Source organism: Hoplias malabaricus, chromosome 6 (assembly GCF_029633855.1).
Source record: "Hoplias malabaricus isolate fHopMal1 chromosome 6, fHopMal1.hap1, whole genome shotgun sequence".
In the NCBI taxonomy this organism is placed as follows: domain Eukaryota; kingdom Metazoa; phylum Chordata; class Actinopteri; order Characiformes; family Erythrinidae; genus Hoplias; species Hoplias malabaricus.
The window spans coordinates 7,680,856-7,696,811 of record NC_089805.1 but is presented as its reverse complement, the minus strand read 5'-3'; the positions used below and the strand labels follow the sequence as shown (position 1 = coordinate 7,696,811).

The window sequence follows — 15,956 nt, the reverse complement described above, 5'->3', positions numbered from 1 at the left end:
GACCTGAATATGCCACCTCTGCTGGTAAAGGCAATCAAGATCCCATTTAAAAAAAAATAATAAATAATTGTTCAGTAACTCAATAGCCCCCTCTCCAATACTCCAAAAGGCCACTTCAGCGTTATTCACTTGAGTCTTTAGGGGAAGTCGTAAACGATGCACTGAAAACAGCAGCGAAACAAGATCCTTCACTTCGCTTCACTGGGCTTTAATTTATCTTAAAAAAAAAACAAAAAAAAACACATGACTGCATCAGCTGAGACGGGGCTTTGTTATTCTCCTAGAGACCAGACTCTGTGGTTGCTCATTTTCACTGACAACAGATGGATCCCTGCACGTCCCCTAACTCACGGTTCAGTGTGATTGACGGCTTAACTGGGGCACGGAACGAGCGTGTTATCTTAATGTCCACGGAATAAAAAAACAGAGCCACAAGTTTAAAGATTTGTCTTCCATATATTCTAATTACATCTACGTTTATTAAAAAAAACAACGTTAAACATCACATGGAAATAAATAAAACAACCGCAAGTCTAAGAAAAGTTTAGAAAAACTTTGGTTAAAAATCAGAGCAGAGACAACACCAGAATAAAACATTCAGATAAAAAACTGACTGAAGAAAGAGTTCTTTTTTAAAATAAAGGAAAAACAAACAAAACCCACAACTTATTTTGGAAATGTATAACTACCACTGAATGCCCAGAACAAAAATAATATGCCTTCTTCATATCAGATCCAGGCCATTTGTTAGACGAGTTCTTTCCTAGACGTTTCAATGATGGTCCAGTTCTTTGGCAGTAAGGAGTCCGTCTCTTTTCCTGCACAGGCCATTAGTCCAGTGTAATGTTCACTGATGCGAGAGCGTCCACTGCCCAGGAAGGGTACTGCTCACTGGAGGAGAACATTCTCTTCATGAAGCTCCTCACAAACTCTGGGAAACGTTGCTCTATGACGCTCTGCCGCACTGAACTCATGAGGGTCAGCTGCAGGGAACACAGAAATCACCGTAGTTAGCCTGGTGCAACTGAAATTCAGCCACATATTAAGTGTTTGTTTAAAGTCATTGTGTGTGTGTGTATAGACACCGAATAATGACTGGATTAGGAACCTACCTTGTATCTACACTCACTGTCCATTCAATCAGCTCCATTGACCACACAGGAGAACTTTGTAGGTCTACAATTAGACTGAAGTCCACCTGTTTCTCTGAATATTTTTTTGTTTTCACATTCCACACTGCTCTTCAATGGTCAGAACATTACAGGACCACCAGAGAGCAGGTACGATTTGGGCGGTGGATCATTCTCAGCACAGCACACAGTGTGTGTTGTGCTGGCACAAGTGGATCAGACACAGCAGTGATGCTTTGAATTTTAAAAGCCCTCAGAGAATAGTCCACCAAACAAAAACATCCAGCCAACAGCGTCCTGTGTTCACAACACAAATTGATCAGCAAACAGAGGAGCTACTGTCTCCGACTTTACATCTACAAGGTGGACAACCATGTAGTTATGTCTGAGAGTGGCGAGTGTGTGGACACAGTGTTAAAAACTCAAGTGGCACTGCTGTGTCTGATCCACTAACGCAACACACACAGATGGACTACAGTCTGTAACTGTAGAACTACAAAGTGAGTGTAGATACAAGGTAGGAGTACCTAATCCAGTCATTGTTCACACACACACTCTTTAGGCACATTTGGAGGTCAAGAAAGCAACAATGAAAAAGGAGGGGGACTAGTTGAATTGTAAAATACAAGGATCCTGAAAGCCATTTGTTGATGGTAGTTGGTCATTACCTGGTAGGAGATGTTGTGGATGGTGATATGATGCATAGCAGCAGTGTCACTCTTGAAAAGCGCGTGAAGATAGGCCCGACTGTGTCTGTGGTTTTCAGAAAAAGAAAACTGGGGTTAGTGTAAAGTAAATAAAAGTTCATGCCCTTTAAAATAGTCGATGTTTCAAGAAACGACAACTTTTACCACAATTTGATTAAAATCTGTTTTCTTTTTGGTATCCATTAGTTATAAATATTTGCATTTGACCCAATTTTCTTCCTTACTAATCCTAACTAATAGCAGGACTTTACCCAAGTCACCAGTGCTACTCAGCTGGGAGGGTGAAGGCAACTCACTCTGTTGCTAAGCGATATCCAGGCATAACTTGTTTTCAAACTGCGGCCAACAAACCAATTAAGGCTCAACACGCTTGGAGGTGAACACTAAATTCTCAGTTGTATAACTGTCAGGGAACAGTGCTGATTGATGGGTCTAATTATGATCCTGAGGTCTCCCGTTCTCAGACGGTTACGGCATCAATTAATTACCAGCTACAACAGATATTAACATTCCAAAATCAATGCAGTTGAATTGCCAGCTTCAGAATGATGCATTGCAATGCAGTTTTACACCCGTACGTATTAGAAAACAAACAACACGTTCCCTTTGTTTCCCCACACACTGATTGAAAATGATGAAGTTAATCATCTCCAAAACTGCAATCATCTCAGAATTAGGCTTAATCTATGTCTACCAGACCACACAGCATGATGCTTATCAGGCTCAAAGACTTCATTCATGTCAGAATAATAAAGCGCTAGGAATAAATGACAACATTAAACGGAGTGTTTCCTACCTCTTGCAGGTAGCACACTGGCAGTCAGGGTCTATGGGCTGGAAGTCCTTGGCGTACTGTTTCTGTTTGATCTGTAGCGAACCCCAGGGGACCAGAGCTGAGCCAAATCTCTGTCACAGACAATGAGACTTATCAGAAGCAAAGTTATATAGAGATTTTTTAAATAATACCTCCCCTAACCTGCATTAAAACTGAAAGCATAGAAGGGTGGCATATAAAACATATATTATAGACATTTCACATTAAAAAATCCCAAAAAAATCCAATTAAGGGCAAATTACATTCTGTCTCTGTTTGTTTATTTATTTTTTAAAATGATTTCCAATTCAATCCACCTGCTGTCGTCCCCAAACACACAATGCTTCCAATATGGCAGGATGAAGACTAACATATTTCTCCTGAGACACGTGAGATAGCTTCTTTTTGGCTGCCCCAAACCAACATCATTTACTAGCTCAACACTCTTGGAGGAGAACACTAAATTCCCTGTTCTGTTACCTTAGCCAAAAGATGTTGGTTTGCGTCATGCTTAGAGACGGGGCAGCCATCTTGTATTTCAAGTCATGAATGGCTTTGGGACTGAACAGTCCTATGTTTTCATTCAGTGGAGAATTACCATTCACAATCCTGTGTGTCCAGGACTAGGCCTAATCTCTGTCCAGGAAAACAGTCTCCAAGATTGAAGCTGAAACACTTACAGCTGTGCGAGTAGGGAACACACAGTCAAACATGTCACAGCCCAAAGCAACACACACCACCAGGTCCACTGCGTAGCTGGAACACACAAAGAAACAACAATAATCAGCACAATAAAATGTACTATCGAATCATTTAAGTAGCTAAATCCAGTTATATGAAACATTTTCGACACACCAGACTATGACTTAGGGTTAAACACTTAAACCCCAGTCTGTAATGGCCTGCTATCGACTGCCTTTGGCACTAGAGTCAGCTACATGAATTCGAACATGGATTTTGTATTTTACCCAACTCCCATGAGGTAGCGTGGCTTTTCTTTGGGAAGGTGGTCCGTGCTTAGAGTCACCATCTTCCAGAAATCATCCTTTTCCTCTCCTCCGCTCAGTCCACCGATGGCAAAACCCGGAACGTTGCGCTTTGTCATTTCTGCACCAAGGAAAATTCATGTGTGATGCATGCTACTTCACAGACAGGAAATCCCATTAGACAAAGTAAACAAAGTAATCTCAATATAAAGTGGGGAAAATACTACTTATTCAAGCATAACAAAAAAATAACAAATGTAGGGACCCTTCTATTCCACTTTTATGAGTTCACAACCCTCTGGAGGCAACTGTCTGCTGGTATTTCAAAAGGTTTCATTATCACCGGAATTATTTTTAAAGCAATTTTTTGGGGCATTCAAGCCAGACAAATCTACTATAAGTGTTCCTCACCACTGCCAAGATTTTACTAGTAAAACACTTGAATCCTACATTTGTTAAGTGGAAAATTACAGTCCTCAACTCTGCACAATATTGTATTAGTTTCGCTCTCAGCGGCTTGGATTCATGGGGCTAGTGCTAGAACAGTGGGAGGTGAAAATCACTGTTTTTCTGTTATGGTGCAGTTTTTTGTAAAAGGATAATCATTTTCACTGACATTAAGCCCTGTATCCGCTATGCAGTTAACTCTGTGTTTTATTTGAGAGGGGTTTGAGACAGGAGAGTGGAAAGAGGGGGGGAGGGATGTGTGGGTGGGGAGGTTATAGCTGTTATACTTGACTGATAATTGCCTGGAAATCTTTGAGTGTAATAAAGGGATGAATTGTTCTGAACTAAGAAACAGGATATTGTCAATAGGCTTATTGTGCAATGTCATTCATTCCAGTGGGTTCCAGACAGCATTTCGCAGAACTAATGTAGAATGCTATACCGTCATTAAATTAAACGCAGATTGTTGTGGAAGTTAAGGAACAAGCAAAGAGACTGGCCCAGCTCTTACCCTCTAAACAAGCCTTACGAAGCTCTGCGTTAAGCCCACCCTGAATGATGGCAAACAGGTTCTGTCGATGTGGGTTCTTATTGGCTGCGATGCAGCGGTCCAGCCAACGAATTGAGCGGTGCATGGCTTCCTCCACCCTTGGTCCAGTCACTGTACTGCTGACCACATCATCCAGCTGCATCATGATATCTGAGCCTGATGGATAGCAATGAGGACAGATTCAATATTAAACAGGGAGAAAATAAATATAAAATCCCTCATTTCAGAAGTCAACAGGATATTTGAGACATTAAGTTAAGGCATGGACGACATTCACAATGATCATTTTGTTCAGTTTCTATGAAAAACAATGTCGTACATACATCAAAATCTACATGAATGTGTTCTGGAATGGGTCAAATCATTGAGAGATCACAACCTAAAGCCCTTTAGAACAGTATCCGTCCAAGGAGTACTAGAGAATCTGACTAGACTTGTACTTTCTATTTCTCTAGCCTGATCACTCAGCGTAGTGCAAGCCAATGCAAGTAGAAATCAGAGTTAGTGTTCTTGGGAGCACCTTAAAAATTAGCAGGGGCATGCTAGGGTGGAAGCATGTGTTATTCTTCACTAGAGATGCATGGATACTGACACTGGTATCGGGTATTTTATACCATGTTCATTTACTCGTACTCGTAATCGCAAACGAGGCTCCGATACGACATCTGATACCTTGTGCCTAGTGCACGGTCCTGCGCTAAAGAGCAGACAACTCAAAATGTCGCCGATTTGGAACTATTCCACAACCAGTGATGGTAACCCAAGCAAAGTGGACTACGGAGAGAACCCGAGAGCAGTGAGTATGCTTCTTTGTCTCGACTGTCCTCAAAAAAGGTAGGCTTTTCTTTACTCACAGTGTATTCTCCTGGGAAAAGTATTCGCATTTGCGAGAGCACTGTTCATTGCCTAACTCGGTTTTTCATTCATTCATTATCTGTAACCGTTTATCCAGTTCAGAGTCGCGGTGGGTCCAAAGCCTACCTGGAATCATTGGGTGCAAGGCAGGAATACACTCTAGAGGGGGCGCCAGTCCTTCACAGGGCAACACACACAAAATCACTCACACCTACGGACACTTTTGAGTCACCAATCCACCTACCAACGTGTTTTTGGACTGTGGGAGGAAACCGGAGCACCCGGAGGAAACCCACGCAGACACAGGGAGAACACACCAACTCCTCACAGACAGTCACCGGGAGTGGGGCTCGAACCCACAACCTCCCATTCCCTAGATCTGTGTGACTGCGACACTACCTGCTGCGCCACCGTGCCGCCCAACTCGGTTTTTCCGAAAAACTAAATTATTTTCTCTGCTTGCAAATTTTGGATCTGATGTCATAGCTCAGGCTGCTGCTCTTACATTAACACTGCCAATTCATAAACACTCCCAAAAGTGGAACTTTCTAGTCGTTATCTTATACAGGAGGTCCTCGGGTTACGTCAGTCCAAAGCTACGATGTTTCATGGTCACGACACATCTTCCATTTACTGTATAAGCCTTGTTTCGACTTAAGTGGTTTTGCATCGTAAACATCGTAACGTGAACTTCGTGTTTGGTGTGCGCGGCGCGGCAGAAGAATACACGGTTACGCAGCTCGGGACCGAGGAGGATAGGTGTTAGGATAGGATAAGTGCTTACAGTATGTTATTTACGTACGTTCCGACTTACACCGAAAATCAGTTTACGACTCAACGTAGGAACGGATCAACGTCGTAAGTCGAGGACCCCCTGTAATGGAAACTGTTTTCCCAAAGATGTGCAAAACTGTACATATCAAGAACGTGTTTCATCTCATGTTACTAATTTATAGATTTATACTTTAATATATACTTTATTGATCCCAGAGGGAAACTCTAATTATTGGTGATGTAATGTGGGGAAATGATAAATAAATGAGGGACACTTCCAGGAATGAACAATAAAGTATTTAATTACACAGAAAAGTTTTAGTTAATAACTACACTATTACACAATGCTCCTGATTGTTTAAATCCAAGTAAGTATCGGTACTGTACTCGCAAGCACAAAAATACTTGTTCTCATTTGAAAAACAAATGGTATTTATGCATCCCTAGTCTTCACTCTTCCAGCAAAGTAGATTATATTTCTGAACATTAGCAACTCTGTTTGTACATCATCAGTATCCTTTACTACGGCACTAAGAGGATAACGTCTGGGACAAATGTATGTGTTTGTGTTCTTACAGCTCCTCCGGGTAATCAACTGAACATTTCTGAGCTACTGTGGATGTGTGAAAGTGGCTTAAGAAGGTAACCTGTATGAGCAAAGCTCTTACCAAGGCTGTTCTGAATGGAGATGGACTGCTCAGGAGTGAGCAGGATTTCTTTGCCATCGTAAGGAGAGCGGAATGTGACACCTTCCTCAGTGACCTCTGACAGCTCCACAAGGGAAACCATCTGAAAACCCCCACTATCCTGCACAGAGAGAAACAGAACAAGTTCAATACACCATTCGATTCCCGTACCGGGTATAGTGGTATACCTATGGTCACGAGCTTTGGGTAGTGACCGAAAGAACGAGATCGCGTCTGAAATGAGTTTTCTCCGCAGGGTGTCTGGACTCTCCCTTAGACACAGGGTTAGGAGCTCGGACATCCGGGAGAGACTCGGAGTGGAGCCGCTGCTCCTCCACGTCGAGGAGCCAGTTGAGGTGGCTCGGGCATCTGGTCTGGACGCCTACTGGTGAGGTGTTCCGGGCATGTCCAACGGGGAGGAGGCCCCGGGGGAGACCAAGAACACGATGGAGAGACTAGATGTCTCAACTGGCCTGGGAACGCCTCGGTATACCCTGGAGGCGCTGGAGGTGGTGGCTGGGGAGAGGGAGGTCTGGGTTTCTTTGCTCCGACTGCTTACCCCGCGACCCGGATAAATGGTGGATAATGGATGAATTGATGAATGGATGGACGGACTAGACATCACAGAACATGTTTGGATCCAGACATGGGTCCTGCCAACCATAGATAAATCATACAAACAGTAGTAGCCTACATGTCTGTAAAGCTTAAAAGTGACAACCAAAATTTTCAGCAGCCCTGTTTCCAGATGTAGAAATCCCATTCATATTGTGAGATAGTTATTTGGGTAGTGTCGCAGTCACACAGATCCAGGGACCTGGAGGTTGTGGGTTCAAGTACAGCTCCAAGTCATCTGTGAGGAGTGTGGTGTATTCTCCCTGTGTCTGCGTGGGTTTCCTCCCACAGTCCAAAAACACACTTTGTTAGGTGGATTGGATACTTGAAAATGTCCATAGTTGTGAGTGAATGTGTGAGTTTGTGTTGCCCTGTGAAGGACTGGCACCCCCTCTAGTGTTCCCACCTTGCACCCAATAATTCCGGGTTGGCTCCAGACCCACCGTGACCCTGAATTGGATGAGAGCATGGAGACTCTCACAGGGGAGAAAAAGTGAGTCAGAGGAAAGGGTATTCAAAGGGTGTGCTCTAATAAGAGAAAAGTGGACGGTGAAAACAGCCTTTTAAACAAGACTGAACAGTGTTGAGTCAAATAGTTTTTCATCGCACAGGAAGTTTGCATCACTAAGAGACAATGGTACATTATTTGACACGCAGGTGCTGCCAACATAAGATGCTGATATAACTGTTATGCCACTCCAATATACAGATTATTGCACTGAATCATAGCCTAATGCATGTTAGACATATTAAAATGTTCCTGATCTTTGCCTGAGGCAATGTTCTCTAACTGTACTTTACTGAATTTAAATTAAATACCACCCCTGTGATACAGGCAGCCCACCTGGGTCCCACCTATAACCCGTGAACCAAGCCAGTAAGCCCATGTTCCTCCAATGTGGCCCCAGCTATTTTCCCTGCCTTTCATATTAGCAGGGATGTTTTCAACTTTTTATTTAAAAAACACAAAGAAACAAAACAAGACTGTTGTGTGGTTTTTACAATGTGTTTAGGATCATTGTCTTATTGGAACATCCCCATTCAGTCAAGGGAAACTGTTGCGTTCATCATTTCATAAGTCATATCCTATTAAGTAATATTAAATGTGCTTAAATCTGAATATTTTTTTAAAAAATCTCATTTTAATGGTAGAAAACTGATTAAAAGATGTTTAAGTGATAAAAAGGTTTACCGTCAGAAGGTTTCTAGTCCAGTTCATGAACCCATGGAGGCCATTGGCTTTCTCTATGAGCTCAGGACCCTGGGAGAAATGCACAAAATTAAAACATTGTATGGAAACTCAAGTTGTGGAAATGCTCAAAACTGATGGTCAGTACTGTCATCACGTGCACGGACCGGTCTCATGCCCAAATGGTACGTGTTCCCGAGGCAGATGTGACAGTTAAGCTCGTACAGCTGCTCTGTTGTGATTCCTTTGAGAGTCCCCTGCGTCCCCACCGGCATGAACACCGGGGTGTTAACGGGACCGTGGGGCAGCGAGAGGACGCACGCTCGCGCCTTACTCACCGGACACTCGGCCACGAGGCGGAGAGCGAGCGGAGCCGAGGAGGTAACCGCCTTCACCGCTGCCATCTCCGCGGACCTCCCGCACGTGCCGCCGCTCTCCACCGCGGCCATTTTAAGTGGCTCGATCTAGTAATGAGTCTTTGGCGAACGAACCGATTCTTTTAGATGAACGCCGAGAGTCGAATCGTATCGCAGGGCTCAGTTAAGGGGTCTCATTTATTTAATGTACACTATTCTAATTTAATTCTCAAGGCCTGTCCCAGTTCTATGACATGTTTGTGCATTCAAGTGGCTTAACTTCTGGGAACACACTAAGCCATGAAAAAAGCTGATGTAAATTGAAATGTGATATGTGATTAGCTGAAGTTCAAAATTTGATTAGTGTCCCGTCTATTGACCCACAGCTACTGCAGCTTTTCCCTTCTTTGACTGTTTCTCATTATGCAGTCTTGTGTGCTCTTATGTTCTCATGTTCTTGCTTGAAATGATCTTCCACTGCTGTTCCAGTAGAATACAAACGTCAATGTTGTTCTTGATAATAAGGAGGGGGCGCTCCAGGGGCCTGGAGGTTGTGGGTTCGATTCCCGCTCCGGGTGACTGTCTGTGAGGAGTTGGTGTGTTCTCCCCGTGTCCGCGTGGGTTTCCTCCCACAGTCCAAAAACACACGTTGGTGTGTGGATTGGCGACTCAAAAGTGTCCGTGTGTGTGTGTGTTGCCCTGTGAAGGACTGGCGCCCCCTCCAGGGTGCATTCCCGCCTGTATTCATTCATTCATCATAATAAGGATGCATTTGTTTGAGATCCGCAAATAAGAACAATCAAAGGTCTCATCATTTACTGAAGTCATGAATTTTTGACTTCTCAAGAACAGTTCTCCACATAACTTTAGTCCACTCTTTGGCTTATCCTTGTATTTGAGAAATGTTTGTATCAGTTCCACATTTTTTCATTGACATACCCCACCTCATAAAGTCAGAGTTCATTGGAAAAATTGTTTCCCACACTAATAAATAAAATTATTACTCGTCTCATTATCATATTATAGACAAGACAGCAATTATCTTCACTTCCCCAGTTGATTATATTTCTTAGAGCTTATTTAAAAAATAAAATAATTTATATTTATTGAGTAATAAAATAACCTAACAAGCCATTTTTAAAAATTGTATATATTTATTTATAACTTGACAACGATATAAAAAATAGCTAAAAGTTACTCGTTTTTGTGTAATAGCAGTTTGAAAGTGGACAATCACGAAATGGTATCAGCTGTAATTTTAACTGATACAAGTATGATTTCAAAATATTCAGCTCTAACACCACAAGGTGATGAGCCATTTGGGAGTCGAATCTTTGAAATTGAACCGACTTCTTTAAAAGAATCGGAAACTCCTCTCTAGTTTGTTGATGGCGACCACGTGAATCACAAGGAAGTAACAAAAATGAAAAAAAAAAACCCTATTGTGAAGCGTTTTATAAAGAACATTAAAAATATGATATGTTTAAAAAATGAAAAATATAACCTTAAATGATAGAAGTAATGTATAGAAATGAACATATGACATTAATTAATTTTCATAAAAATTGAAAACAATGCAAGTCTCTGCTACTAGTAAACAATTGATAGAGAAATATTTAGTTATACAATGGTTAAACTCTGTAACACGTCTCTGTCTTTTATTTTTGTATTGACTTATGTTGTAACTGTGCACATTGTATTCTGAACACACATTTGATCTAATAATTATTTTTGTAATTATTTTGTTATCAGTAAGTACATAATAAATACATAAATAAATAAACAAATAAATAACAATGGAAAACATTGCCTTTATAAAAACTTTTAAAGTATTAAAATGATTAAATGTTATGATTAAAATGTTAAAAAATATAATTGCTACGTTTGTAAACTGACATATTTTTTGCCTGTTTATAATAAACACATTGGCGTTTGTACCAAAATTGTAACGTTGACTGAAAATGAAATGATGCATTGATATTAGATGTTTTAGGATCAAAATCAAGTTTTTTGCTCTTACATTACTCGTCTTTCAAAACCGCTACTTGAAAATATTTTGAAACACAAACAATAAAATAAAAGAATAAAAATTCTGCAAAGGCAACCACCCTCAAATGAAACGATTGACACTTAGGCTTAACCAATTGTGTAGTACACGCCTTTTTTGGGTGATTGCCGAACCAATCAACTGATTAGTGGGTTTTGCACGGACCAATGACCATCCAGCCTGCCGGGTGACAGGAGGCGGGGCTTTAGCCACCGGTCTGATGTCGCCTGACCGGATGGTCGCTGGAAGTTTTGTTTTGTGAGTTTCAGGCTGCGGAGAAATAAACCAACTTATTTAAATGTATTCGGGTTGATGTGCCTCACTAAGAAATAGATCTGGATTGTAGGGAAGCTATTTACGTGGTGCTTCACAGTGACAGACCGATGATTGAAGGCGTCTGAAGGGGTTGAAAAGCCAAGGTTGGAAGTAACAAGAGCAGTCCCCGGGAGAGAAGAGAAGAGCAGACGAGCTCGAGTGAAGCCATGGGGAACCGGGGGATGGAAGAGTTGATCCCCCTGATCAACAAACTGCAAGATGCCTTCAGCTCTATCGGCCAAAGCTGTAACCTCGACCTGCCGCAGATAGCCGTGGTCGGAGGACAGAGCGCCGGGAAAAGCTCGGTCCTGGAAAATTTCGTCGGCAGGTTGGTACATTGTTGATTTCGCCATTTAAATGGAGCCTGCTGTACTTAAAACTCAGCATCCAAGTATTTTAAACGTAAGCCGTCTTCGTATTCGCTTCTTCTTATTCAAAATTTCCGTTCCACCTTAAATACTGCAGCGGTTACATACTGGCACCGCTGCTTTGGCTTGCACCATTTAAGGTGGAGCGGAGAAGCCAACCCCGTCGCTTTCGTTCTGGTGTACTCACTTAAACGTTCTTACCTAACGTCTCGTTAAAAACAACCAACTTAAACCAGTGTGTTTGTTTGCGATAACGTTAACGATTGATTAAACCGATTCCTGTTGTTGGCTTGTATACACAAACATAAGTTACGTATTATCCGCCAGCGTACTCGTTGAAACGAGACGAACCAACGTAAGAAAATTGCGGAGCTAACGTACGTTGTGAGCTATGCTAGCTAGCACATAGCGAGCGACAAATGAGTGATAAAGAAAACGAAAGCGGCCTGCACCATGAAAGGAATGGTTTAGTACCAAAATATAGATCTAAGACGTCATATGTCAGTCATTTTTACCTTTCTCATCTTTCTGCCATATAAGGTGTTATTTATTGCTATATTCGCGATGAGCACCGTTTATAGTTTAAAAAGCCCATATAATAACGTTACTGTTTTAACGTAAGAAGTTCAATTTCTGGTTTAAAAATCAGCAATAAATACGTTTACAGTTTCCCCAGTGTTTATGTGTAACGTCTATATGTAAATAACCTCTGTTCTTATTGGCTGCCATCATTCACAAAGGAAAGAAAAACTTAAACATTAACAGAATGTGTTCTAAACAAACGTCTCTCGTCTTCTCTCACTGTTCCACTATAGCACTGAGAGTTCGTGGCTTAAATGTTTAAGAAAACCCCTTCTATTTGTGTATATTGAAGGTGGGAGGAACTTTGGAAAAGAGAAAGTCCTTTGGTGCAGATATTTCGGGGCGATGTCAACGTCTGTATGACGTTACTCCAAGGAAGCTGAGAACTGCATCTGAATATATTTGCTTTTATGACAGGAAATTTTATTTATGTGATGTCAAGGGGGATTCCCAGTGGTTTATGACCTTAATGTTAGCATAATGTGACCTACTGTGAGTTATGGTGATTATTTCTACTTCTAGTAAATGTTTAAATCCTTCACCTTTAATAACATTTACTCTAAGATTCATTTTTAATCAGAATTTAATATTTCAGTAGTAAAACAGGGCATCTGCAAATTGTAGCCATGTCAATACAGAATATGTATTTAAGAATCTAGATTGAAGAGTAATATTTGTTTATTTGCCTTTTTTTCAATTGGGAGCTCTGTCCATAGCTTGAAATTAGCATAAACAATCAAGTAATTCGGCCATTTTAAGCTTCAAATTGAATACTTGCATACAGACCTAATTGGTATCACATAGAATCAATGACATTCCTCTCTATAGCTGGCAGTTTTACCTTCGGAGTTGTTAGTTAAATTTAAATGAAGTAACAATAATCTGAGTGCTGTTTTAGATCACTTTTTATTAGAAGTTTGATGTGGCAGTGTTCGAGATGTAATGCTGTACATGACATTGGCTTTATCTGTAACAGGTAAATAGTGCAGGCTTTATAGTTCATTTGCAACAGCCACACCTAAGCAAAAGAGCAGCCACTGTGAGTGCAGTCTCAACAAAGCACTACTTTTTCCATATGATATTGAATCTAAGTTGATACAAGAGGTCAGATCTGGAGTAGGAACAAATAGATATCACCAATTATAGTGTCATGTCTCCAAGGCAGTGTGGGTTTGTGAACTTCTTGTTATCATTTCCTTCTGCTTTTTATCTGTCTGACTGGGCACACTGATGTATAGCTTGTACTGAATTTGCTGAGATCCATGTAGTTGTGGCGTCTGGTTTTTTTCATTGGTTTTTGCTGTTGTCTCCAGGAGAGAGAGAAAATCCTTTCTCTGTCCCTTCCATTAATTACACTGTGGCCGACTTAGACCTACTTGTTCATGCAGTGATAGGCTGTTATTAATGTGGAGCATTTGCTTTGTAATCATGTTTACAATTTTTGGCTTCTTCAATTAAAAAAACAAACACAAGATCACTATCACTGCTATGTTTTTGAAATTGGTTGAAATTAGCTCAAAAATGATTAAGAATGAGTCTTAATCTGGTTCCGAAATTCATCCGTTTTCAGAAACATTTGGTGTACGTTTTGTGCTACGATGTTGTGAGTTAGCATTTGTATGAACAATTTGGGTGTCTTGTTCTTGTCAAGACCACTGACTCCTGTCTCTACATTGGTGCATCTCACATCAAACCAATCTCTTTTCTGCTGATGCAGTGTTTCCCAGTGTGATCTACAGTTTTCCTATTTCGTTTGAAAATAAACGATCCAATCATATTTGTCAGCACATATCTGTGAGTAACATGAGTTTGCTTTGTTTTGAAGACAATGTCAGTGGTAGGAATGCAACTTCCTTGTTGTTAGCTTGGACAATCAAATGTTTACCAATGCACCAACTGACATCTTATGATGTAGTACTTACTGTTAGCCAATGCACATCAGTTGTAAACTGTAAAGACTCAGCGCTCCTAGTCTGTGTATATCAGTGTTTTCAGAAGTTTTTAAGTAGCTATACCTGACTTGTATGACTTCCTATTACAGCCTTTTGTTCCTGTGGCCTAGATGGTAGAGAGTGTGTGAATTTGTAACCCAGCTCATGGCTTCAGAACCAGCCTGTTTAGCAGGTTTTTGTGTCTGAAGAACAACAGTAATTGTGGCACACCCCATTCACGCGAAGAACCGCATTTTACACACATTTAACCTACATGCCTTTCACAGCAAGAGCAAATCTGTGAAGAGCTCAATGCACACACACTCCTCTGCAATTTAACGAAGGCATGAAAATGTAATGAGGATTTCGGCACTCTATGGGCACCACACTCCTATCAAAGTTTATCCGCTTTAATGCATGCAGTGTGTCGTCGTGCAGATGACCTTCAGTGTTCTAGGAATTCAAACCACTTTGGAGCAATGCCTTTGAGAGGAATGTGAACGTCTTTGAATGGGCTAAAGCTTATTGTGGTTTTTGTAACTCTGCCTTTATTAATAACTTATTCATGTGTAATTGTGTATAGCACAGTCTCTGATAGAACTGCATAATTGAGAAACATTACTTTGTGAACTATGTTAGTGTCTAAAAAGTTCAGTAGAGCAGCCCTTTCATTTTTTTTTTTAAATCCCAGCATTTCTTCTTGCAATTCATTCAGTGTCTGCGTTAGTCTGGAGCTTACAGCAAGCAACGGACAGGGCACCAGGGCATCACACACTTTCACACACATACATATGGGCAGTTTTACACTGCCAACTACCAGCATTGTGATTTTGGACTGTGTGAGCAAAACAGAGTGCCCGGAGGAAACCCACACAGGCACAGGAACACACCGATCTCCTTAGAGCCACAAGGTGGGAACTGAACCCACAACCCCAGGACCCTGGAGCTGTGTTCTCAGTCCATTTTTCAGCATTGGGAATTTACAGAAACTATTTCCAGACCCCTCCAGTGAAAATCAAGCGTGTCTGTGCTGTTATCATATCCACGTTCTGTTGTTTGTTTGCTGGGCCACGTATTAGGAATGAAATAAGCGGTCAAATGTCCACATTAAAACTACTGCCTTCCAAAGACAGTCTCAAACAGATGGTTTCAGACAGCCAGGGTTTCTTACATCACACACCTATGGAGGTGGGGTTTTGAGATGGAGGTGAGTGGCGGAGGAATGAGTAGGCAAACGGGGGGAATGAACCATGGATGGATGACAGTATGGAAGTCAATTTAAGTTGGATCTAAGCCACTATTAAGGCATTATGGGATGTGCCATTGGAAGTAACCACTTCTAAGTAACAATGACAGAGACAGGGTTTAGGGGTTAAATTAGTGAAGGGAATGAATATTATATGAAAATATTCATTGTGCAGCTTGTCTACTGTTTTGGACTTCATCACGGTGCTGACTTATTGCTGAGAATTGGCCAATACCCAGCTGATAATGGGGATTTTCAGAGACGACACAGCTGCATAATTTAATAATGAGTGAACCAGTCCTCGCTGCACTAAATACAGAGACGGTGTGCTTAGGAAACGATACTGTCATGCAGTTAA

At 41.3% G+C, this 15,956-nt stretch overlaps 2 protein-coding genes across 5 annotated transcripts in view; one reads left to right on the top strand and one right to left on the bottom strand.

Moving 5' to 3' along the window:
* Nucleotides 1–422: 422 nt before the first annotated feature.
* On the bottom strand, nucleotides 423–9,230 carry qtrt1 (queuine tRNA-ribosyltransferase 1). Its single transcript, XM_066673795.1, has 9 exons — nucleotides 8,921–9,230; nucleotides 8,757–8,825; nucleotides 6,932–7,070; nucleotides 4,596–4,790; nucleotides 3,620–3,758; nucleotides 3,332–3,407; nucleotides 2,634–2,743; nucleotides 1,799–1,883; nucleotides 423–983 (listed from the first exon to the last, which is right to left on the bottom strand). Exons 1-9 carry the CDS (start codon nucleotides 9,200–9,202, stop codon nucleotides 831–833), a joined length of 1,248 nt encoding a protein of 415 aa, XP_066529892.1. The 5' UTR covers nucleotides 9,203–9,230; the 3' UTR covers nucleotides 423–830.
* Nucleotides 9,231–11,394: 2,164 nt separating this feature from the next.
* dnm2a (dynamin 2a) overlaps nucleotides 11,395–15,956 on the top strand; it is a 57,655-nt gene continuing 53,093 nt past the window's right edge. For all 4 annotated transcript variants that reach the window (XM_066674426.1, XM_066674429.1, XM_066674425.1 and 1 more), the window contains exon 1: nucleotides 11,395–11,799. In XM_066674426.1, coding sequence (XP_066530523.1) covers nucleotides 11,639–11,799 — 161 coding nt within the window. In that variant the 5' untranslated portion in view covers nucleotides 11,395–11,638. The remainder of the gene's footprint in view (nucleotides 11,800–15,956) is intronic.